Genomic DNA, 25,779 nt, shown 5'->3' with positions numbered 1-25,779 from the left:
TCACAAAGGGTATCAATGTTATTCACTAGACACTAAACGATATTACATGTCTGCAAGTTAGGATATTCTTGTCTTCACAAAGGGTATCAATGTTATTCACAAGACACTAAACGATATTGCATGTCTGCAAGTGTCACCTTGAGTGACTTCATGAACATTTTAGTTAGTTGGTTGTTAAAGTTGACAAAACAATGAGAAAGTTTCACACATTGACTTGGTGTATGTGTGTGAAGATGTCATGTCAAGGGACTAGCAAAGCTTCAAGTATCAATTGGATGCAAATGCGTGACACGCATAGAAATTGAAGCACATGGTAACAGTTGGCCATGAGCCAAGCAACATAGTGGATACAAAGAAGGGAACCTTGATCACAAGGTTGGCTCATAGGTTGGAGTACCACCAAAGAGCAAAAATGTTTAAGGGCATAATGATTGTTAAAGAGCGAAAATGTTTAAGGGCATAACGGTTGTTAAAGAGAAAAAATGTTTAAGGGTACAATAGTTGTTATTAAAGAGCAAAAATGCTTGAAGACCACACTGGAGTGCAAAAATGCTCAAAGAGCACAACGACTACCAAAGAGCAAAAGTAATGAGAGCTTGATGACTACCAAAGAGCAAATAAGAGCATGACAACTGCCATAGAGCAAAAATGTAGCAATGGGTGTTGTTTAACCAAGAGAAGAAGTTGGGGTGACAATGTTAGAGCAAATGCTTCTAAAGAAAAAGAATCAACAGGAAGATGGTACCACTTGGAAAACGTATTCAAAGGATTGTTTGTAATTGTATATCCTGTACATGTGAGTATTCTAATTATAATGAACAAAATATATTTGCTCTAGGACTAATTATTCTAATTATATAAGGAACAAAATCAATAGCCATTATGGGAAGCATTTGCTATGATGAATGTCATGAATTTTCTATAACTTTTATCATTTTAAGACTTATGTACACAGTATATTTTATATAAACTGCATAAATATTTCAATATAGCGGTTATTTCGCTATCCTGCTATATCGTTTTTGGAGCCGGCAATACCCACCGTCATCCGGGTTTTAAAGCACTGAACTATAAAAAGTATTGAACATCAATACATTTACAATAATTTCCAGATTTCGGACACATGAAAACAAAAAACAGAATGCATCCCATCAGTCTTTCCAGGTAGCTGCCAAAGATCTTCAAACGCTTGAAAATTAGACCAACTGCTATTTAAACAATTAAATGTAATCATGTAAATTAAGGAAAAATAAGATATCCTCATAAACCATGCAATTCATGCAAGTTTACTCTAGAATGGAACAAACAAAAGAAGGCACATATAAAAAGATAAGTAAATACTTTGAAAGAAAATTCAAAACCAAAACATTCCAAATCAACCTTCTTTATGAAAAAAAGAGCCTCAGACAGAATTTTTCACGAACTAGGATCAGGCAATTGATCAGAAACTGTACAAGAAAGGTGTTCTGGCTTGCATATCAAGATTTGCCATATTTGTTGACATATCCCTGCAAATCAAAGATATTTCTATTAAATGAAGGACATCACAATCAAACAATATCCATGTACTTACATATTGGAAAATCACTATAACTGCTAGAAATGAAAAAAAGAGACTTACATTGACCAGCTTTGCAATTTTCACCCGACTTGAAGAAACATATTGCTTGGCAGTATCTATGGTCGGAATCTGATGGGGCTCTATGCTGCTAACAACCTTGTCAACAGATTTTCTGACTATCATAATATATTCATCCTTGCTGAGACGACCCTCATGCCAAACTGGTTTTAACAACTCTTTTACATGATCAACAAGAGCTGCACGTAACATTTTTAGTGCCTTCACTTCCTTCTGCATGCTGCCATCCATAGGAAAGTCAACATCCATTTCATGATTTTTCTTATCCCTGTCTCCTCTCTTTTTTTTGTGCCCTGATCCTTCGCTGTGATGTCTAGTATCATGCTCAGTCATGTCTCCCTCTTTTTTTGTATTATCTGCAACACCAAAGGTATTTTGTCCTGTGCCAATTTTACCATTTTGATAGTTTACATAAGTTCCCGATGTTATCTCTGTTTCAGTAGGAAGATAATCTTTTTCATGAGGAACAGAATTTTTGTTTGTCTCAGTTTCATAAACTTTATTATGAGAAGATACAGAACTTTTGTCATCATTAAGACTGGACATGTGTTTCCCAACTACAGCAGAATCACCATATATCGGAGCCTGTGTTGAAGTCTGTCTGTTAGATCCTTGAATTAAAAGGGAAGCCTTCAAAGACCCATCCCCTATATTAGGTATCTCAATGCTATCTCGAAGAGGGTCATAAAGATCTCCAGGAGATGATACATTCATGGAAGTAATAAAAAAGGATGGCCGGAAGGGCACAGAAGGTTCCCAATCATAAGAACAGATTTTTGATTTATATCCAGTGGGATAAGATGGAGCCCTGGACGAACTAACTAGAGGAAAATCTTCCTGCCCTGTACCAGAGAAAGTGGACTTAGATGTGAGATATTCTTTATTAGTGCTCAAAAGCTTTTGAGAGTTCAGATTACCAGCCCCCAAAGATGAACTTAAAGACAATGAACATCCCGATTGAGCAGAAATTCGATGAGAGAGAGTGACATACTTGAATTTGGTGAATGGCTCAAAAAAGTGGAAGCATATCCTTTGTACATATGTTGGTTCCGAAGAGTGGCCATTCCATCCTGCTTCGGGCTGAAATAATTGCTTGTTGAACTAAATGCAAATCTATTCTCTGGAAACAAGTTGTCCCTCAGCTTAAAGTTCTGTTTTTCTTGAGATGGATGCCAACTAGGGGTTTCTTCTTGCTCATTCTGTGTGCTCATATTTAAAGGAAACTCAGAAGAATGCAAATATATGCTTTAAAGCTAAGCATTAAATGAATCTAGAGTACTAACCATCCTTATTCTCTGAACATTTTCCCTAACACCTGTTACAGAACAATATCTTCATTAGAAATATGATTACAGAACAAATTTCCTGAATAACATGACCAAACAAGTTATATGGTATACCTTCTTCCACTTTCAATTTTCTCTTCTGATGAACAGTAGCTAAGTCAGCTTCAACCTCCTGATCTGTCTTATCCACACTATCTTTAATATGAAGAAAGCTACAAGAACTACCTCTGATACACCATCCCTTAGCAAAAAAATCACATATAATTTTTGGTCGTTTGTTTCTGTTTTTATTCTCAGCACTGGGAGACAGACTTCTAGTCCTACTATTCGGAGGAGTTATCAGTAAAACCTAATGGTTAGCATATGAACCAATTTAAACACACTGATAAAAGACAGAAAACTACTTCTAGAAGAGACAGCATGCAGTATGAATTGAACTTTGGTAATATTACAATGTAAAAGAACATACTGAACTAAAATGACCAGACCTTGTCAGCATTTGCTTCATATCATCCCTTGACTCCATCTCTAACTGTGTGATATTGTTCCTAGAATTCTGACCACCATTAGCATCCTCAACAAGACAATCTTTGGGAAAGAGGCCAATGACCATATCTTGTCCAGTATCACTAGATGGTTTGGAAGCCCTGGCCCCAGAATCAATATCATTATCATCACATAAATTAGCTTTGCTATTGCAACCTAACTCACTGTATCCCCTGTGTGTTTCCTTCTGGAGAAGGGATCCAGCATTTTCACCGTCAACTTCTAATCCTTTACTTCTGCTATTTTCAACAGAAGTCAGATTTTCTCTTGATTTCGAATGACTTGAAATGTCATATTTCTGGTGAAACTCTTCCTTTTTCGATGTCAGTATCTCACATGAAGGAACAGATATTTTGAGCATGTTATCATTCTCTTCCATGCAATGCACACTAGATGATGGAATTACATCAGAGTTTTCAGCCACAGAAGAATCTGGCCCCAAGTTTTTGTCTTGCTCCTTAGACTCCATATGTAGGCTCAAATCTAGAATGGAAGATAAAAATTAAATCAAGAATACGAAAAATGCATACAGGAAAAGGGAGGAAATAAATATACTAAACAATTTAAGAGTGCCAGGACTCCCAAAAATCCCAGCCCAATTCACACTGCATATTGGAAGATAAAAATTAAATCAAGAATATGAAGGCATAAAGAAAAAGAAAAGAGAGGAAATATTCTGGGCAATTTAAGAGTGCTCTTCTCTCCCAAAAATCCCAGCCCTATCCACCCTGTGCTCTTTTCTAAAAAGGCGATAAAATCAATACAACAGAATCCCCTCTTTTATTCTACCCAATGACAACTGAGCCATTAGTTACTACATCTCTCTCTCTCGGACATGATCCCTGCATTGCAGCTTTTTTTCTTTCTTTATCATGCATAGATCTTAGTTGTTTCAGGATTCCTATTAGTGGAACTGACTAATTTTGATGGGAATTATCCCATTGGATGGTTGGGTATGGTTGATAAATTTTTTAAAAACCCAAATACCAAACCAGAATTGAAAGTGCCGCTAGATTTTGTGTATTGACGAAGCATTAGTGCACTGGTTCAAATACTTGAGGAAGAGCATGTCCAAGACAATGACTGAGAAAAACTGAAAACTGAGTTGTTGAAAAGAATTTCCTGAAGTGGTGTGTGGCAAACCCATTATGAGCACCTTGCAGCCTTGCACCAAAACGTGGTTCTCCTCTCTACCAAACAAAGCATACAAGAGATAACTAATTTGAAGAAAGAAAAAGAATCATGGAAGTTGACCTCTGGATTTTAGGTTACTTCGAAACAAAGTAGTGACAACATAGATAACGGAGAATGGTTATGTTATGTTCTGACACCATGTTAATATTATAGGGTTTTAGGTATAGAGGGAGGAAAAGGGAATAAGACTAAAAACATTGAGATTGATATTGGCTTGATTTGATGTGAAGTGTTACAATGATCAAAAACATAAAGCACTAACCTTATTTATACTAAATACAATAACTTATCCCTAACTAAATAAGGAAACAAACCATGAGCTAATAGGGAGATATGGAAATCAATCCTAGAACTACTACTCTATGACACTATCACACTCTCTATCCATGTTCTTCTATAAAATGGAAAGTACATTGTTTCTTTTTGCTTCCTCTGTGAGTTCTCAATTTTTTGGTGTATGAGTGTGCCTAATATCCTCTTTTTTTTCATCCCAAATTGACAACATGCTTCAATACCACCAATTTTGGACCTTGTTGCTCCACTTAATGCCTATGAGGCTCTGACAACATTGCATCAATGGTAATCAGTCTGTGTCAATCCAATTGATACTTAGAAGTCCTAAATATGAAAGTAGCCTTTTACCAACAAAACATCTTCAAGAAGATAATTCACTAGCTAATCTAGTCATTCTTAATTCACGAGCTTCTGATAATAGTGATAAATAGGTCTTGTGGCAGGGAACAAAAAGGAGTGTGGCTAGCCAATTGTTTATACATTTAGAATGACAACTCTTTTGAAGCAGCCATGGGCAGAACACCATAAAGAAACCAAAAACCAACCAAAAACCAACAAAATCATATTCGATGGTAAATTAGTAGCAGATATATATCCTCAAAGATGTGAACATATTCTACGTCTAGGTTCACCAAAGGACTGTAAAAATTTATCGTTATTATTCACCTTACATAAAAAATTATACAAGTGGACCAATTTGATTACATGTTAGAGATCTATGTTAAATTTTTCCATGACTTTACTGATATATTAAACATAAGCACGTTATATTTTAAAAATACAATCTCGTATTTCATATTCAAGAAAAGTTTATAGAATATACAGGTATGCGCAAAATCTCAGTTTGACAAAGATTGGATTTCAACAGATTGCTTTTTATGTGTCTGTATGGCCTCAAGTTCCTTCAAATTATCTTAAAAGTACAATATGGTTTTATAAAAAGGTAAAGAAAAAAGATAATTAGTACGTAGAGGTTAATTATGAAACGGTATGAATTTTAATGCAGAAGAATTTTATGTAAACTTAATTTTTACTCCAAACCCATATGTATGATTACTAGCTCCATGATTGGTCTAAAATTCTATGTTACTTCTCATACCAATATATCCATATCAAATTGCTTCCCTGAAAGATAAAGCACAACTCTTCTACTAAGTTCATACTCCTAGGGTTTCCATTTTCCCACGCATTCACAAACAACATGGCGACATGGAGCAACCATGGCCACCACAAAGTTTGAATAGCAGTGTTTTGTTAATAACAGACATTGTGTTCACAGTGATCGAGTAAGGCATTTTGGAAAACACAATTTTTACCATCAAAAAACAGCATTAATTTGGAAGGTTCTTTTAGGACAAAATTTGATATTTCCCTCCTCCTTTCTTTTCAAAAGGCATATGGGATGTTGTTTACCCAGAGTCCCTTGTCCACACTCACCCCTCCACGAGTTTCCCGCACCTCATACAATTACACAACACTTTATAGCTCTTTTCTGACCAGTTTCCAGGGTCCAGACTTGGTTCTTGATTTTTCCTGTTCAATTACGAAGGCCCATCTCGTTGAACTGAGACTGAACTGTTTTACAAACATACATTAGGGTTCAAAATAGTGGCCCTCACACTATAACATGTCAGCCACTCCTCTATTTGGGATTGACTACTATGAGTTTACCACACTTCTATACGTGGTGACACCCACGCTGTCACCCACACCTACCCACATTCAGCAGTATTTCCAGTGCCACCCACCAATATTTCTCCAGTTCTGAATTTTAGTAATTCTTCGAAGTTTTAAGAAATTATGTCTCTATACTACGTACAAAATTTCAGAATCGCAGCCATCCTACGTGCTATCCTATTACATAAGTTTTAGGGTAGGCTGCAATGCGCTTCTATCCTATCACGTGCTATCCTCCTCTCCCCATCCCCAAGCAAACAGTTCAATAAGAATGGAATAACAAAGTAAAAGAAAAACATCAATATGGCATTTGATATGTAAACACACAAAAAGTCAAAAACTACATAAACTCAATGGCAACATGTGAAACAGTACCAGAGAGAGCAATCAGCAACACGGCATCAAACGAAGTTACAGAAATCATTATTAGGGAAAAAAGAAGCATGTAAGTTCATGTGTGAAGCGGACAAAATTAAGAATGAAAATCACGATTAATTTATGAATTGAAAAACCTTTTCGACCCTTGTCCTCCCCCACTTCTTCTTTTTGTCGTCCCTCCTTCTCCATTGCTTCTTCCTGTTGCAATTGTTGCTCTTTCTTCTTCTCCTCCACAGTTTTTTCGTGTTGCTGTTGTTGCGCTTTCTTCTTCTCCTCTACTGCTTCGTTTTGTTGCTGCTGTTGCTCTTTCTCCTTCTCCTCCACTGCTTCTTCTTGTCGTTGTTGCTCTTTCTTCTGCTCCTCCACTGCTTTTTCTTGTTGTTGTGGTTGACCTTCCTTCTCCTCCTCCACTGCTTCTTTTTGTTTCTGTTCTTGCCTTTCTTTCTTATCCTCCAATGTTTCTTCTTCTCCTTCCTCCTCTTTGACTTCTTCCTCTCCTTTTACTTCTTGTTCTACCTCTTCCTCTTCATCTACCTCAACTTCTTCTTCTTCTACCTCCACTTCCTCTACTTCTTCCTCTTCCTCCTCTACTTCCTCGACCTCTTCTTCCTCATCTACTTCCTCAACCTCTTCCTCCTCCCCCTCTTCTTCTTCTACTTCCTCTTCTACTTCTTCCTCAGCTTCCTCCTCCTCTTCCTCCTCCTCCTCCTCTGTTTCTTCTTCGACTTGCTCTTCGTCTTCGGATGGATCGGTTTCGGTATCATCGGGCACAGGAGAATCAGGGAGAGACATTGGATTCGATTTGAACGTGCAGAGAGAGAGGTTAATGAGAAGAAAACCCCTAATTCGATTCGAATCGGGAATCAAGAAAGGGCGCAGAGATACACATTAGAAACCCAAACTCATGATGATATGTGACAACACAATACAAACGGTAAGGAACACTCACAACACCACAATGATTCAGGAATGCTCCGCTGGCGTGCACGTCAGAATCCTGTTTCCAGAGGTGGATCCCACTCACCGCCACGTCTTTTCTCCGACGTGTCGCTCCGATAAACCTAATCCCTCTCTTTCGCCCTATTTCATATCAATGCAGGCGTATCTACCTTTCTCAACAAGTTTTGGGCCTAACACACCACAAACATTACACCACTAAAAACTTTGGGGCAAATTCTTTCTGCAACTTATAAATTATGACCACCACCCTTATCAATTGTGACCTTCACATGTACTTTAAAAAATTTAAAATTTTCCTTCATTCGAATCTTGAATTAAAAAAAATACATTTCAGAAAAACAAATTCAAAATAAAATTTTCTGTTTCAGAAATTAAATTCTGAAATAGAATTGGAACTTTGAAAATCTCAATTCTGAAAGTAATTTCGAAATAAATAAAAAATACCTTTTAAAAAAAATCCAAAAGATAAAATCTGGAAACATATTATAAAAAAAATCCAAAATCTAAACAAGTATTTCAGAAATCTAAATTATAGAAACGAATTCCTAAAAGAAATATCATAATGTATTTTGATATTCAAAGTATTTTTATCATTTTACACAAAGATTAAATGCATAATTTATTATATAGATCACTTCTTTTTTTCTAGTTTAAATGGGAATGGTAAAATGTACTAGCTGCCCTAATCACATGTCACCCATGTTGTTAATATGTCAAACTTTTTTTAATCCATTGTTAAAATAAGATGAAATAATATAGTTAGTTGTTGGTGTCTTTTACCTAATTTTTGGAGATTACGTAATTAGTTATAAATATTTTCTGCTTAACCTTTTCGTTACTATTAATTTCACAAGATGAAATGAAATATTTAATTGTTAGCATGTTTTACTTAATTTGTGGAGATTGCATAATCAGTTATTAATATGTTTTACTTAACTTTTGAACCGCCATTTAGATAAAATGGCATATTTATATGTTAACGTGTTTTACTTAACTTTTCAACTTTAACTAATTGCATTCTTAATTTTACCTAAACATTGATAACGTAAATAGCAGGGTTTTAACCACAGGTAAACTATATAATACTCAAAAGAACAAAATAAATCAAACATAAAAGTTGTAAGCACGCTCCTTTATTTACACTTGGTTTTGATATAATGCAAAAATAATCCAGGTAATTTTTTTATATTATATATATATATGATTTAATGGGTTTATGAATTATAAGTGCGGGATGGTGTTATTTGTCAAAACCACTTGTATATCAAATATTAATGGCAGAATGCAATATGTTTAAAGTGCAATCTTTAATTTTTTATTAGTTATTATTAATTAAACATTATTAATATATTTTCTAATTTTTTCTTATTTGATACACTTATTAAAGATTAGCATGAGAATGTGCTCAAATTTTTGAAATGTAGTTATTCGTATGGAATTTATTTATTATGTGCTTAAAGTAAGAAAAAATAAATATGTAACTAAATTAATAAAATACACAAGGCAAATAAAATAGTAGATCAAGTTATTAATGGAAAATTAATAAACAATGTTTGATTAATAATAACTAATAAAAATTTAAAGATCGTATTCATTTGGATATAGAACTCTTTATTAATGTTTGATAAACATGTATTTTTATCAAATCACATCATTTCTACCTACCCGTATAATTCATAATCTATTAAACCTATTCATCCAAACTTTTTTTTAAATTATCTAGAATCATGTAAGACATACACGATTGATACATAGATCTATTGGTTTGTATGAGGATGATTTATTCAAGCTGTTTGATTGTTTCCTCTAAATGTCTTCCTCTAGATTAGCTATGAAAATTCTGTTAAAACATAATTTTGGAGTAAGTTTTGTGATGAAGATTATGGATGAATTATTGTATAAGGATTAAATCACTCATAAAGTGATTCATATTTATTTATTATTTATTGTTGATAAAAAAAATATTTAAACCCTATCATATACAAGTATAACAACAACTGTGAAAGTTATTGTGCGAGTAAAAGTGTTGGTTTTATGAATATTCTGAGAGCACTTGGAAAAAACTAAGATGATGAAAAAAATATTTATATTTTGAATTGATTTTTTATGGAACTTTATAAAGTACTCCTTAGCAAAGAAATCCACACGAAAGATTAATATTGTTAATAAAATTACATTGAAGAGTCGATCCTTAAAACAAACGATGATCATGAATTTAGAAAATGACAATACGATTTGTTGACCTTTGGAATTTGATACTAAGTTTGTAATCATTATCTAATAAAAACTAATATTCGTAAAGTGTATTTCTAACCATCGTCCAACATAAACAAATTCATTGAGTTTGAGAAGTTCTAAAAACAACAAACTTCGAACGTGATAGTTTAGAGAATAATTTAATTTACGAATAATGAATGAGAAAAAAAAACCCATCATAAACAGACCACTTAAAAATAAATGATGTAATTTGTATCTAATCATAACATTTTATATTCATAACTTAAAAATATGAGAGACCACTGTTTAAAAAATTAAACAATAAATCAATTAAAAATACGTTAATATTCCCAAAAATAAAACGTTTTGAAAATATTTTGGACAATAAAAATAACAAGAATAAATTTTTTCAAAATTAATAAAAATAAAATATTTGGACATGGGTTGAAAATATAATATTTAACATTTATTGACACAACTATTGTGATATCTAAGAACTTGTTGTTACATCCCTGTTTTTTTTCCCAATTTGTTAATATATTATGCATGCAATATCTAATTAACATGTAAACATATATTAGGTTATCATATTTGTATCTCAAAAATATATCTCTCTTCATAGGGGGTTAATATATACATCAAAAGAAAAAAAAACAAAAGAAACGAAGCTAAATCTATCAAATACTCCAGTTGCCTCACTGAACTCTATTACCTGCAATCTCATCTGTTTCCGTGTAAAACACAATCATCACAGATAAGAAACAAACACAAACAAATAACAGGTAAACTAGCTATATAAACTTTTCTATATAATTTCATGTCAAATTAATCAACATAATTCATCAAGTCTCATACAATTTCTCAAATCATCAAGTGTCTATTAAATTTCATAATTCATCTTTTCACATGTCAGATTTCTACTGACTCATAACACATAAACACTTGACTCTACTTCCGGAAGACTCGTGCATTCATCCACACAGTATCATCTCTCTCCTAGTATCAGTATCATCTCAGTATCATCTCATTATCATCTCAGTATCATCTCAGTATCATCTCATTATCATCTCAGTATCATCTCAGTATCATCTCTCTCCTAGTATGACAGGGTTAATTCATATAACAGGTCAAGTTAATTATCTTTCAAACAACTTACCCAGTAATATGAACATCCTTCGACCCTCACCACCTGAATAACTTCATCTATATGATTTCATTATCTCAGGAGAGTCAAGATATCTCCTTCTAGACGAATCCCTAGTCAATGCACATCCTAAACAATCTTAACACGGTATTTTCTTTCCTGAAAATACTATGTCTCAATTAGAATTCATATTTTGAACCTCTTAATATCCACCATCAAACAATCAAATCATACCAATGTTTAGAATTTCCAAAATACACACCAATTCATTGATTAATCATATAAATGTCTAATTAAAGAGATTTTCAATTAACTATACATGAAATATAAGTTTACATACTTTATAAGAAAAACTATATAGGAATAAATAAATCAATCTTTTAAAAGCAAATAAAAATTAGTTTAATATTTTTATTTTTATTTTACTTTAGCTTGAGCTAGAATTCACTAGCTTGAGCTAGAATTCACTAGCTTGAGCTAAAATCCACCAGAGAGCACCCAAAATTTTAACTTGAGCTAAAATCCTTCGGATAACATCCAAAATTTTTAGCTTGGGCTAAAATCCTCCAGAGAGCACCCATAATTTTTAGCTTGAGTTAGCACTTGCTAGCTTGAGTGAAATGTGCAGAAAAATTATGCATAACTTAATATACCTATTAGATTATAAATCAATATCTCATTTAATTCATAAATTATAAATTTACACATTACATTGACAGTTCCGGTTTAGCATGATACAATCATTCTCATTGTCATTGAGATATTATGTCCATTTATACATATATATATATATATATATATATATATATATATATGATTTCTAATTCCAAAACCATTTAAATCAAACAACCAATTCTCAATCACAACACTTTCAATTTCAATCAAACTACAATTTACTCAGAACAAGAAATCTTGCAACAAAATCTGGAATTGGTGACCCCGTCACACTCACATTCAAATCTTCTAACCTAAGGTTTTATTAAAGATTTTAAACTAGCTTCCCTTACATTTACTTTATCAGAGATTCTGATCGGGCAATCTTATAGGATTCACTGCCAGGAGTCCAATGACAGACTCCGATCGTCAAACTGATAAGCAAGGAGATCAACATCTCAGAGAGAAGGGAGAGAAAAGGAAAAAGAAAACTGAATTTGATTCTGATCGGGCAGTCTTGTAGTCTTCGCTGCCAAGAGTCAAATGACAGACTCCGATCGCCAAACTGATAAGCAGCAAGGAGATCAAAATCTTAGAGAGAAGGGAGAGAAAAGAAAAGAGAAACTTTTAGAGAGACGGTGGTTATTTTAAAATAAAATTTAATAACTGAATTTTCTCTTTATATATCATTCTCATTTTAATAATAAAATATTCAGGTATTATTTAAAATATATCTTCTAATCTAGGGTTATTTTCTAGACCTTACACTTATTATTAATATATTAATTCATATTTAATATAAAAAAATGTTGGATTCATTCCAACACTCCTCATGAAAAAATCATGTATATTATAGATTGACGGAATTAAGTTTGAGAGAATGAAACGCATCCCACCGTACTAGAAAAAATCTGAAACAAATTTGGACGTAGGTCGTATTTGGATCGGGTGAATGAGTAATATTAGATAAATAAAGTTGGTTAAAATATATAATAATAGTTAGATTATATAAAAGCATAATTATTTATGAAATTAATTATTAAAATCACATATGTTATTTTTTAGAGTTAGTATATTTATTTTATTTATTTAAAAGCAAAATAAAAGTTTTCCTTTTAAAAAAAGTTGATCTAATATAAATATATAATCCAAATAACCTATCTAAATTAACTCAAATCATATTCAATTAATATAAAGAAGAATATACACGTACACTAGTCTAAATAATAAAGATTAATTTTGACTGGTTACGAAATGAAAAAATGAAGACCCAGTGGAGAAAAGTGACATGAAGATGATGATGGGATCATGTAAAAATTCATTTGAAATTTGACCCTTCATCGAATGCGCTGCTTCCGCTGGGGGTTATGTCCTCCTGTGATTGCGCCCTATTCCATTCCCAAACATTCCAAAGTCCACACCATCCAACTCTTCTCCACCGTCCGATTGAAAATAAAATAAGTGGGACTCACATGCAACTGCAAAAGTTAACTGCACATTAATCAAAGGACAACGCTACACCCACTCCCCCTAAACTCAAATCTAGCCGTCAAAAGTGGGACCCACAATGAGTAACCACGTATAGCTCAGACCTACCATACCTTTCACACACGTCAATTAATACTGAACCATTAAATGACCATTAAAACCGTTGAGATGGTTCGCGCCTGCATTAATCGTGATAAGGCTCAGTACCACCGTTACAGCTGTTCCTTCATTCGTTCACGAGTCAACTAGACGAAGTAGTGGCGAGTGAATGTGAATTTGTGAATTTCCATTTCCAACCGTGTGTGCAGTGTTGCTGCGAGGTGCAGACACGTTCGTGAGCTCTCTCTCTCTCTCTAGAAAAGCTGGGATGTGAGAGAGAGAGAAAAGAAGAATAAAAGTGACGATGGCGAACATAGCAACGTTTGGATTCCTTCTGCTGTGGACGCTCTTCCTCTGCTTTGCTTTTGTCTCGCCTGCAGCTCAACGAGGTGAGATTCTCTATTTTTCATTGAAGTTGAGCGCTGAGTTGATAAGGATTTTGGGTTGGATGTGTTTGAATTTCGTTTTGGTTTGCTGGATTAAGTTATTGAGGTGAAAATGCGCGTGTGTGTAGTGTAATTGATGCTTGAATCTGAGCAGTGTAGGGGTACATTTTGACTTCATCTGGTGCGCAAGAAATTGCTCATGGATTAGAGAAAGGCAAAATGACGCAGTTTCCCTCATCTTGTTATGTTTTTTTGAAGTGCTTTTGGGTTTAGTGCTTTTGGGTTTAAGTCATAGTACGAGACAAAGCCAGTAGGCAAGGCTGAATGATTTAAAAGTGGGGGAAATGGGAAGATTCAATGGCATGATCAAATTAGTCTCCGCAACTTACTATTTTGCTGCAGTAAAGGCCGGATGGGTTAGTCAAGTTAGAATGGTGCACGAGTCACGACACACATTTCTCCGTTTAGTGCTTTTAAAAACATAAAAACTGAGCATTTCCAAACTTTAGAACTAGCTAAGTTTATTTAACGCATTTTTTGTTATGTTATGTTCTATTCACAGCAGGAACTGGTGCTCTCTGTGCTTTTGGGGAAACTGAGCATTTCCCTTCGGTTTGCTCTCTGCCAGTTTAATAATTTATCATGGTTCCTGAAGATTCTTATTGGGGTTGTATGATGCAGAAATGTTGTATTTAATCGAGCAACATCTCAGGGATATGATCAAATTATGCTTTTGTGCGTGTGTGCATGTAATCTATTTACAAACTACAAAATGACTTAAATCAATACGTAGTTGCTAGATTGCACTGTTAATTGCTGCTGGTGAATTTCAGTGGCAACAAAACCAGTATGATAGCCTGCACATTCCAGAGGATTATGATTTTGTTAGTTTTAGAAGTTTATCCCCTTTGAGTTGATTTAAATTTCGGTGACCTTGTATTCGTTGCAGGGCCATATGGCATGCACATAAGCTGTGGGGCTCGTCATGATGTTCAAACAAAACCAACCACTACTCTTTGGTATAAAGACTTTGGATATACAGGAGGTATTCCCTCCAATGCATCTACCACAAGTTACATTGCACCTCCTCTGAAGACTCTTCGCTATTTCCCCTTGTCTGAAGGTCTTTCAAATTGCTACAACATCAATAGAGTGCCAAAAGGGCGCTACTCAATCAGGATCTTTTTTGGACTTGTTGCACAGACTAGAGTTACCGACGAACCTCTATTTGACATCTCGATTCAAGGAACTCAAATATATTCTTTGAAATCAGGTTGGACCAGTCGGGATGATCAAGCATTTACTGAAGCCCAAGTATTTCTTAAGGATGGTTCAGTCTCAATCTGTTTCCATGGCACAGGTCATGGAGATCCAGCCATTCTTTCAATTGAGATTCTTCAAATTGATAATAACGCTTATTATTTTGGACCGGATTGGAGTCAAGGGGTAATACTTAGAACAGTCAAAAGATTGAGTTGTGGGTTTGGGCAGTCAAAATTTGATGTGGATTATGGTGCAGATCCCCGGGGAGGGGACAGATATTGGCAGCGTATTAAAACTTTTGGCGAGGATTCTGATCGGCCAAGATCTGTTGAAACTAGAATCAAACAGGCTTCGCATCCACCTAACTTTTATCCCGAAACTCTTTATCGATCAGCACTTGTTAGTACTAGTAACCAGCTTGATTTAACATATACATTGGATGTTGATCCCAACAAAAACTATTCTGTTTGGTTACATTTTGCTGAGATTGAGAACTCAGTGACTGCTGCTGGACAAAGAGTCTTTGACATTATGATAAATGGAGATGTTGCTTTTAGAAATGTTGACATTGTGAAATTGAGTGGGGATCGTTATACTGCCCTTGTGCTCAATAAAACTGTTCCTGTTAATGGGAGAACTTTGACCGTAACTTTGAGCCCAATAAAAGGTAGTTTTGCCATAATCAGTGCCATTGAGATATTGGAGGTTATAACGGCTGAGTCAAAAACATTATCAGATGAAGGTACATGCAGTGCCCTATTTTTTCAACATGAACTTTTATAATAACCACACAATCTGGATTTTGTTCAGGTTTAAGACAAGCGATGACATAATGATTACATTCTTATAAACTTATCTGTGATAGAATTGTACATTTTCTGGTCTATTACTTAACACTCTTCATGATACTCAATTATTTGGGTCTTTGGGGCATTATGAATACAACATGAAATTTGTTTAGACTTTGACCATGGTATATGTTAGATGCATTATCACACTTCTTATGTTGCCTTGTCTTGTCATATTTGTCCTTAACCAATTTGTGCTGTTGTTCTTACTTCCTCTTCCTCTTCCTCTTAAGGATGAAATTCAAGCCTAGTATTGATTTGTTGCTTTATGATACTGCTACATTTAGTTGTTGTCTAATTTATGTAATGGTAGTAAATGTGATTTCTGTTAATACAAATGCATATAATTTTTGTCTTGTTGATTGTTGTTCTTTTACTCTAGTTATGGCTTTACAAACGTTGAAGAAGGCTTTGGGGCTTCCTCCCAGGTTTGGGTGGAATGGTGATCCATGTGTTCCCCAACAACACCCGTGGACTGGAGCAGATTGCAGATTAGACAAAAGTAGCAGCAAATGGGTCATTGATGGACTGTAATTTCTTTGTCCTCATTCTTAGGCTTTTATTGTATATTTGGTTGTGCGGTAGCATCTAATTCCATCTTCCTCATGTTAATTCTTTACCTTTTTTTTTCTTTCTCGTTACTTCTTTATTTTTGTAACAAAAGCAAGAATAAAAACCATTACTTCAGCATCGGAGCTTCTAAGTATGAATCTCATAAAAAAAAATAGAAGACTTTCTTTATAAGTATGTCGTTGTGCACTATGACAACTGATATTCGAAGACTAATACACACACATAGAAGAATAATTCTTTTTATGTTTCCTTATTTGAGGGGTGACCCTTACATTGACCCTCCCGCCCTCCCCTCTATTAAATTTCTTTTTGCCCTGATTGTATTCATTAGTCCAAATGTACTTACAACTCCATTCTGCTTCGTCCAAGATATTGGTACCACTGGGGTACAAAACCATTGCATTTCTCTTTGAAAGCTGTATTGAATATTTAATCTCAATATGTTACTGACTTGGTGCTGTATCTTTAATGAACAGCGGTCTTGGCAATCAAGGTCTGAAGGGCTTTTTGCCCAATGACATTTCCAGACTGCATAATCTACAAATCCTGTGAGTTTGAAATAGTTTCCTTTCATGAAAATATTATTTCTTGTATCATGGTATTTGGCATTGCATATATGTATGAATTATGCTCGGTAGTTGATAACACAATAAAGCTGATTGTTAAATAGCACAATAAAGCTCTGATTGTTAAATAACACGTTGCTTGAGAAGTTCTGATATGATGACAATGAATAATTTATTTCACTATTCCTCAAGATATACTAACATTGAGGATGTTCATTTTCATATTCCTTATGTTATTGTACTTGTGAATGGCAGAAACTTGAGTGGAAACGGCATTCGTGGGGCTATTCCATCCCCACTTGGAACAATAACTAGCTTGCAAGTGCTGTGAGTGATTTCTTGTTCTTCTTAGCTTAGTTATGGATTTCTTTATCATTATTTCTTAGGTCATTCTATATATGGTACAAGCCAATATGGATTTTCATCTTCAGGACAGTTGTATTAAGAGCGTTTCAGCTTCTATTATCTTAACGTTTTCTGTGAGTTAAGCCTTAGAGGCACTAGTGGCGAGGCACAGTAAGACGTGTGGGACAAGATATACTTAGCATGAAGTACTGACTTGTATTTATACTTTTTTGGCAACATACATTTGTAGTTCCCTCCTATTCTCCATAATTCCTACTCACTATTGGGATTTCTTACTTAGACCGAGGCATGTGTTGTTCCAAAACTATGCATGAAGCTAAAGCATCTAAAATAAATAACAAACAGAAAGTGAAAAGGAAACTGTTCCTCTTATGTAGTTTTTGTGACTCGGCCTCTTCATGCTTTGATTTAAACCTCTAGGAGATTTGCTACTTAGCTTCACTGTTAAATTATGGGAAGGTTTGAATCTTTGCTCGAGTATCATGGTGATATGATTTCTGAATGCATGTACTCGTGCAGTGACCTATCCTACAACTTCTTCAATGGATCGATTCCTGAAAGCCTTGGACAATTGACATCATTACAGAGACTGTAAGATTTCTCAGTATCTAGCTTGACCATATGAGAAATAATAAATGATAAATCATTATTAAGAAGTCTTCATGCAGGAACCTAAATGGCAACTTCCTGTCTGGAAGGGTACCAGCGACTCTAGGAGGAAGACTTCTACATGGAGCAAGCTTTAAGTATGTTGTCAAATGTTAAACAGTATAACGAATATTTGTATGCAATGGGAGAAGAGGCATATCTATATGCCATTCCTCCACTTTCTCTGTGATTAAGGTTGCTAATCTGCACTTGTGGATGGCTGCAGTTTTACTGATAATGCAGGTCTATGTGGCATACCTGGATTACCCACTTGTGGACCTCACCTTTCGGCCGGTGCTAAAGTTGGTATTGGCTTAGGTGCTTCTTTTACTTTTCTACTTCTTATTATTGGTTCAGTTTGCTGGTGGAAAAGGCGGCAGAATATCCTCCGAGTTCAGCAAATAGCAGGTAAAAATGTTATTTTGTGGGTTATAGTTGTCTTAATAAAATGTCACTGGGTTGAGCGTGTGTGTTACGGCAGTTCATGATCGATTCTTTACTGGTTCTGAAATTGTCAGATTTTTAAGATTTACTGGACCAATAATCTTGCCCAGATTGAGCTTTGAAAACTGATACTAATATAAACGAGTGTAAGGCCAGTGTCTTATTGTCTGTTCTGAAGTTTTCTAACTGAAAATTTGCACAGAGAACGGGTTACAGAGTGAGAGTTTGAAATAAACACTACGAAACCATTATTAAATTTAGTAATATGTTTTGCTGATCATTTCCTCCTAAATGGCAATGGATAAAAAAATAATAAATATTTTTTTTCTACAAATAAATTTATGAATAATGTCACACTTCTAATTTTAATTTTCTAAACGTTGTCCTTGGAAAAACAATGTGGTGTTATTTTTGTCCGAGTTTTCCTCTTACTATATGCAATCTTAATTTTTACAAACAGACACGTTACTTTTTACAGTAGTTTTCTAGTAAAAAAGAACTTTGAATTTGAGGGAAATGTGTTCGCTTCATATGCTGACATTGAATGAAAAATTTATACTCTTTTCTTTTGTAGGAAGGGCCGCTCCATATGCGAAAGCAAGGACCCAGTTTTCACGTGACATCCAGATGGCAAGGCATAATAATAATACTAATAATAATAATTATGGCAATGCTCACACTGCTGTGGAGACTGGGCCTATCTTGCTTTCACGATAATATCCAATTGTTCTGGTATCTATCTTGTAAGTGCAATCGTAGCATTTTTTCTGTTTCCTATCTTAAATTGCTTCTTTTAATTAATAGTCCTATTTATGTGGCACTACTGGCAGAGTAATCCGATCTTCTGATGGCCGTTTCCCATAGCGTGCTTCTCCAAATATTGACAACAGTTTTTTGAGCCTCTTGAATAACTTCTTACAAGCTGGGAACCCTCTTAATTTTGTAAATCAGAAATTTGTACATCATGTTTACTTTTTAGTTTCCCATTTGTTTGAACTTCTATACATTTTTTTTTCTTTTTTCTATTTTTTAGTAGAGGATTTGTAACATTTTAAAAGTCCAGGTACAAATAGAAATCATAATGTTCTATGAATGTAGGAAAAGCAAAGTCTAATTTACATAATGCCTCTACAGTTTTCATTTATATCCTATTTATGTTATCTGCAGATCATTTTAATGGGCGGTATGGTTGTTTATGCGTTGATAAGGAAAAGAAAACCCCCCAAATTGCCAATTTTGCATAAGCTGAAGATTGTTTCTGAATTGAAGTTGGTAAGAAAAAAAGTCACTCTACCAAATCAAACCCACACCTATCCCAGTCTGGTCTAGATCTCTTGATCCATGGTCCATGATTAGGTTTAAATGTGAGCATGAGCACATACACATATAAAGAATATTTATTGAGAATATTTTGTGAGATTATTACACATTATCATATGTTAAGATTATATTATATAAATTAAATAACTTTATAATGATTTTAATATATTTGACTTTGCAGATTAAATTTATTTTACTCATGGAGATAACTTTGTTAACATATACATGGTTCAGTATTTAGAAACATGAAGCAAGCTAGCCGAAATGATTCGGGCGTGGTGGGGGCATTCCTTTGGCAGCATTACAACAGAAGTAAAGGCCAAAAGCCCAAGAGACTATAAACCAGAGAGGTCCAATAAACAGTACCCCTGACCAAAACAGTAGAATAGAATGCAAGAGAACATAAAGAGATGACTCAGTATACTAATTCTGGTTATCTGAATTTTATAGGTAATATATAAATACCATTCCCATTTTTATTTGTATGACTTAAAAAAAATTATCTATCCTTTTTTATAAGATTTTTTTCTGATTGTATGGACAATGATTATTTTCCTTAAAATATTCTTAACTACTTACTATTCTTTTAGTAAAAACTAATCAATGTTGAAAATTAATGGGATAAAATTTTCCCCTCTACTTACGCTGGAAGATAATGAATAATTATAAATAGGTTACCCTTATTTTTTCTTTGAACATTAATTAATTAAGACAATTAAGTAAAAAGAGAAAGTTGATTAATTTTAAAATACCAAGAATAATTTTATAAAACAGTATAAATGATTTATACATTTAATATTAATAACTAATTTAAGAAGAAGGTTTAGTTGAACATTTTATGATCCACTATTATAATTTACGAATTTATCATTTAAATATTTTTTGCCGATAAAAAAAATCATTTAAATATTTTATCTTACACATTTTAGTCCATGATAACACGATACATTTCATTTTTTTAAAAATGTTTTCTCACAGATTTTACAAATGGCGTCGTTTTGAACTGATTTTGTTTTTCTACAGTTTGATGATAAAATAAGTAATGAAATTTAGAAAATAATAGAAAGAGAAATTTAAAGGACTTGCATCAGTATTGTGTACAGGAGTGTAGACGTAGGAGTACGTACCACGTTTCATTTTATTAAATTGTGCGCATGGACTCTGCAACAGCAGTACGGTCATTTCAAATTTCAGTCAACCTGATTCTCAAACTTTTGGAATCACTTTTTCTCCAATCCTAATTTTGGAGACAGCCACGGATGGTTCAATTCTCTTTTCTTTAACAAAACCTTATTTAATAAAAAACCATGCATTATTAACAAATGACCTTAAATATTGTTGAGAATTTTACGTTATGTAGGTGTTCATTGGTTCATTTCACTCTTGAGATCTTAGTTAGACGTGTAAAAAAAAAACTATTTATAGAGATTTTAACAACATTAGATATGATTGTTCGATTTGTGATACAACGTTTATCTTAGTGAGGTGAGTCTAATTATTAGGAGTCTGGTTTAGTTGTGTTAGTTATTTTTGTCTTGGAAGACTCTTGAACCTACCAGCTCTGCATGTCCTATCCCTATCTTAGGTCCACCGGTCCAAACTTGACCTAAAGTATATTACTGGTATTATATTATCCACTTATAATATATTACATGCTAATAAATTTTATTTTGACAATTTTTATGGATTAAATTATAGTTTTTTTTCATCGCATTTGAGTAAATCTGTATATTACGCCGTTACAGCATTAGGTGTTGTGTCCCTTGAAAGTGGGTTTACAAGCAAACAGACGCAGGGAAAGTGGTTTGATAGACAGAAGAAAGTGAAGGGTAATGAGAAAACATCCCACGGAGCACACAAAAAGGAAGAAATAAAAAAGTTGCCGTCCTATCATCTCATCATCATCATCATCACGGTCATGGAGTGAGTATACAAAGTGAAACCAAAAGGCAAAATTTTAAAGTAAGAATAAAAAAAATGATGTAAAACCAGTTGTCCTGGGGCAGAGAGAGAATCATCCGAAGATAGTCCACCGAAAATGTGTGCAGATAACTCCATTCCCCATTTTCTTTATAAAATTACTTCTTCATTTGTAGAGAAATAGGACATAGGGTGAGGTTAATTAGAAGGTAATTTTGATCTAAATAGAGGGTGTGAAAGTGTAGAAATTTAGGAGTAGTGTGATAAAAGAAAGGAAAAGGAGAAAGTAAATAGAAAAGGATTCACGTGAACATTATCACATTATTACATCCGTATCTGTATGTGTAGGCATATAAACTGTGCCCGTCTGCTTGGTGCAGTGAGTCTGAAGTCTGCAACCCCCACCCCTGTCATTCACCACTCACACTTTTTATATTTATTATTTATTTATTATTTGTTTTACAGTAGTAGTAGTAATATTGAAGAAAATAGTAAAGAAAAAGAGATTGGTGTTATGTATGTTCTTAAAGTGAGAGAAAGGACAGAGCCCAACAGAGTCAAACACGACAAATAGATCAGAGAAGCCCATATTGAGAGAGAAAGAGAAAGAGAAAGAGAGAAAGAGAGAGAGAGAGAGAGAGAGAGAGAGTGGCCCAACACCACCTGTTCCCTGCAACTCAGACACTCTTCCACGTGGGAGTCTCTGTCACTGCACCAACCCCAACCCCACACTCTCTCTTCCCAATCCCACTCTCCCACCTCACCTCACCTCACCACCCATCCTTTTCTCTTTCTCTTTCCCTTTCCCTTTCATTACGTCAACTCAAATTCCCAAACTCCACACCCTCTTCCCCCACAATTCATTCATTCACAATCTCAATCCCAAAAAACACACTCTTACCATTACCATCATTATTACTACACTAATTTATTAATTAACTCTAAATAATGTCAGGCGCCGCTCAGCAAACGCCGTACACCCCAGTAGGGCTTACGTCACTCCTCCTTCCCACACGTCTCATCAGGCGGCGGCTCCACAATCTCAATCAACAACCGTCCGATTCTACACCCCCTTCCTGATCAACATCAACGGCTCCAGTTTAAAGTGCCCATTTTATCCATATTTGCGACTGTGTGCGTGTGTACGTGTATATATAAACCAAAAGGCAAAGCAAAGCAAAGAAAGAGAAAGAGAGAAGGGAAGTGTGGTGGTGCCGGCCAGCCGACAATTACGGGAGGTTGTGTGGGTCCCTCCACTTTTATATGCACACATAGTCATTTGTTGTGTTTGTTCCCTTTTCATTAACGTTTTTTGAGTTTGAGTTCGACTTGGTACTTTGGTTTGGTTTCATGATGGCGTCTTCTTCTTCTTCGGCTTCTCGCGAGGGGCACTACAGAGGCGTGAGGAAGCGACCCTGGGGACGCTACGCCGCCGAAATACGTGACCCCTGGAAGAAAACACGTGTCTGGTTGGGCACATTCGATACTCCCGAGGAGGCCGCCCTCGCCTACGACGGCGCCGCACGCTCCCTCCGCGGCGCCAAGGCCAAGACCAACTTTCCCCCGGCGCCCGCCCTCTGTCTCGACCTCAACGCCCCCTCTTCCGATCACCGCTGGCCCAACGTCCCCTCCCGCACCCTCGTCCTCACCGAGTTCCTCCACACCGCCGTTCTCAAAGACATCGAACCGCCGCAGCCTCTCCCTCCCGCCTCCCCCGCTCTCCGCCGCGCCGACGTTTCTGTTCCTCTCGGTGGCAGTGTTCAGGTGGTGGACAGCTCCCAGACGGCGTCGTTTTTGGGACTGGTTCGGCGCGGGATCCCCATCGACTTGAACGAGCCTCCACCGGTGTGGCTTTGAGTTGTTGGTGGAAGTTCTGACTAGGTTTTTTTTCATGTCGTCGTTTTGCGTTCCGTAGCATCTAATTTATCTACTATGTTTTTAAATTTTGCCTCACCTATTAGCCTTGTACGTTCATGGTGGAGGAGTCGTATCTATCTGTCCATGTGAGTCTATCTAACATTAGGTTAATGGAAGAAAAACGCTATGATATGATATCATATTGTATATACATTTATTTTCCTTATCAATGACTCTACGAATTTTGTACTACTTTGTTGATTCGCGGATCCAGTTAAAGTGGTTTATGTTGTTAGTAGAAAATATTCACCGTTTTTCCATGATTGAAAGCATTTTTTGGTTGTGTTGGTGCTACTCTCCTTACTTTATTATTCAGCTTTGGCGCTTTTGGAATGTTGGGCGGCGTAGTAGACAAGCCAGGAGGGATTGCCAACCGTTGATGCGCCTGGGACCACCTGCGAAACACAAAGCACGCGCGTGTCTCTTCCCACGCGCGTGAGTGCTTTCTCTGTGGGGAGCGGGAACTGCGAAGCGAGCGTGTGGGTATCAGCATGATGGCATTCCCTTTCTAGTCAGACCTCTGCTTCCTATCATTTTTGCAGCGTATATTTTCCCCAACCCTTAGACCCATTCGCTATCCAAAGCGCGTACCATTCACGCACCTCCCCTCCTTCATTAATATTCCTTTTATGTACTTCTATTTCCACATCAAACCTACTCTAACCAAATTTTAAAACAACTACTTTTTTCTTTTTCAGCCGTCCAAATTACTATTAACGCAAATTATGCATTTATATAGTAGTGCTAATTTTCATGAAGAATTATACCCAATATACAAAAAATACTAGTTTTTTTGCTAAACAATACATCAAATTTATCAGACCAAGAATTCTTATAATATAATACATAATAATATTTTAAAAGAATGATTATGTTTTGTTTTTGGTGAACAGGAAATGGTTTGAAGCAGTGAAAGCGAAAGTGTGTTAGTGTTGTTGGGGTTTTGCCCACTCTGCATAGGATGTTGATGAAAAGCTAACACAGTGTGCATTTTAACTTTTGTGTCTTGGATACTTGGCATAGCACAAGAAGGAAACAGTATTACGTGATTAATGGAAATAGTTTATGAGGAAATGGTGAGTACTGCATTTTTTGAGGAATCAGGCACCACCGCACTGTTAATATGCCGGCTTTTTAAACTTATTTTCTCGTTCTCTGTGTTATCAAATCACCCCACATTTTCATTCATCACTTCTTAGATAAAGGTTCATACTTCTTTCACCTTTTACATTTTCCTTCTTTTATCAAGTATTCATCGTATGCACAACTTCCCTCTAACCCTTCTGTCTCTCCCACTGCTGTCATTTTGATGGAGCTAACATCAAACAAAAACCTGAAAAAAAATTATGTTCAATTACTATATTATAAGAAATTTCTATGAATTTAGTTATAATTAGAATAGGAAAGTATTTTTCAAGGTAAATGACAAATGGAAGAGCAATTATAGACCACGAATAATGAAATAAAATGTACTATAAGATTTGATAACATTTTTTTAAAGATATTTTTTTAAGTTGTCGTATTACACTGTCTGAAGTTAATGTACGGTACGACCTTATAATTTGAGAAGGTTTAGGACAACTCATTATATGACCTTATAAACCGAATTTTGGTATACACTAATATATTACATGAACTCAAATATCAAAAGGTGGAAAATATCTAAACACACTTATGTATAATGTTTACTTAACTAATCATCATACCTAAAGAACAATTAAAGCAAGGTTAAAAATGTCATATTCTATCCCTGATATCCTCATAGGTCAAGACTAATTAATAATAATATGAATAGATAATTAATTGAAAATATTTATTTCATTCATTTATTACTAATGTCTTTACTGACTGACACAACATTCCTCCATAACAAAAAATGATATCAGTCAAAGAAGACCAAAGACTTTTAAAGACCCAAGACCAGTGAGCAACGTATCACATGATTTTACCAG

The 25,779-nt window shown here is 35.0% G+C and overlaps 3 protein-coding genes across 7 annotated transcripts; 2 read left to right on the top strand and 1 right to left on the bottom strand.

Annotated features, from left to right (window-relative positions):
- Positions 1-1,239: 1,239 nt before the first annotated feature.
- FES1 (Zinc finger C-x8-C-x5-C-x3-H type family protein) lies at positions 1,240-8,198 on the bottom strand. The gene is given in 7 exon segments (XM_090303016.1): positions 1,240-1,508; positions 1,622-2,625; positions 2,628-2,838; positions 2,923-2,954; positions 3,040-3,248; positions 3,414-3,954; positions 7,149-8,198. Coding segments are annotated over 7 exon segments (2,685 nt in total). The 5' UTR covers positions 7,807-8,198; the 3' UTR covers positions 1,240-1,478.
- Positions 8,199-13,601: 5,403 nt separating this feature from the next.
- RLP4 (receptor like protein 4) lies at positions 13,602-20,525 on the top strand. 5 transcript variants are annotated; one of them, XR_011084591.2, is made up of 11 exons: positions 13,602-13,965; positions 14,912-15,967; positions 16,456-16,603; positions 17,123-17,194; positions 17,468-17,539; positions 18,098-18,169; positions 18,247-18,324; positions 18,453-18,634; positions 19,245-19,413; positions 19,838-19,942; positions 20,225-20,525. XR_011084591.2 is itself a non-coding variant. In XM_090303325.1 (10 exons), the coding sequence occupies exons 1-9, from the start codon at positions 13,881-13,883 to the stop codon at positions 19,385-19,387; spliced, it is 1,908 nt and encodes a 635-aa protein (XP_090159451.1). In that variant the 5' UTR covers positions 13,602-13,880; the 3' UTR covers positions 19,388-19,413; positions 19,838-20,033. The 5 variants fall into 5 exon arrangements, 3 of the variants coding, with proteins under 3 accessions (XP_090159451.1, XP_068496887.1, XP_068496885.1); XR_011084590.2 differs by having other exon boundaries at positions 20,172-20,525; XM_090303325.1 differs by lacking the exon at positions 20,225-20,525 and having other exon boundaries at positions 19,838-20,033.
- Positions 20,526-23,078: 2,553 nt separating this feature from the next.
- ERF12 (ERF domain protein 12) lies at positions 23,079-24,019 on the top strand. The gene has a single exon (XM_068640783.2). The coding sequence runs from the start codon at positions 23,261-23,263 to the stop codon at positions 23,765-23,767; it is 507 nt and encodes a 168-aa protein (XP_068496884.1). The 5' UTR covers positions 23,079-23,260; the 3' UTR covers positions 23,768-24,019.
- The last annotated feature ends 1,760 nt before the right edge of the window (positions 24,020-25,779 follow it).

Source organism: Phaseolus vulgaris, chromosome 6 (genome assembly GCF_051622355.1).
Source record: "Phaseolus vulgaris cultivar YP4 chromosome 6, ASM5162235v1, whole genome shotgun sequence".
Taxonomy (NCBI): Eukaryota; Viridiplantae; Streptophyta; class Magnoliopsida; order Fabales; family Fabaceae; genus Phaseolus; species Phaseolus vulgaris.
The sequence above is the reverse complement of the archived record's forward strand: the minus strand, read 5'-3'. Positions and strand labels throughout refer to the sequence as shown.

Bases quoted from the DNA above. Each gene is read 5' to 3' on its own strand.
- RLP4 (XM_090303325.1), top strand. From the start codon at position 13,881: ATGGCGAACATAGCAACGTTTGGATTCCTTCTGCTGTGGACGCTCTTC. The intron at 17,540-18,097 runs GTGAGTGATTTC...GTACTCGTGCAG, and splicing joins ATAACTAGCTTGCAAGTGCT to TGACCTATCCTACAACTTCT. The intron at 18,635-19,244 runs GTAAAAATGTTA...TTTCTTTTGTAG, and splicing joins CCGAGTTCAGCAAATAGCAG to GAAGGGCCGCTCCATATGCG.
- ERF12 (XM_068640783.2), top strand. From the start codon at position 23,261: ATGATGGCGTCTTCTTCTTCTTCGGCTTCTCGCGAGGGGCACTACAGA.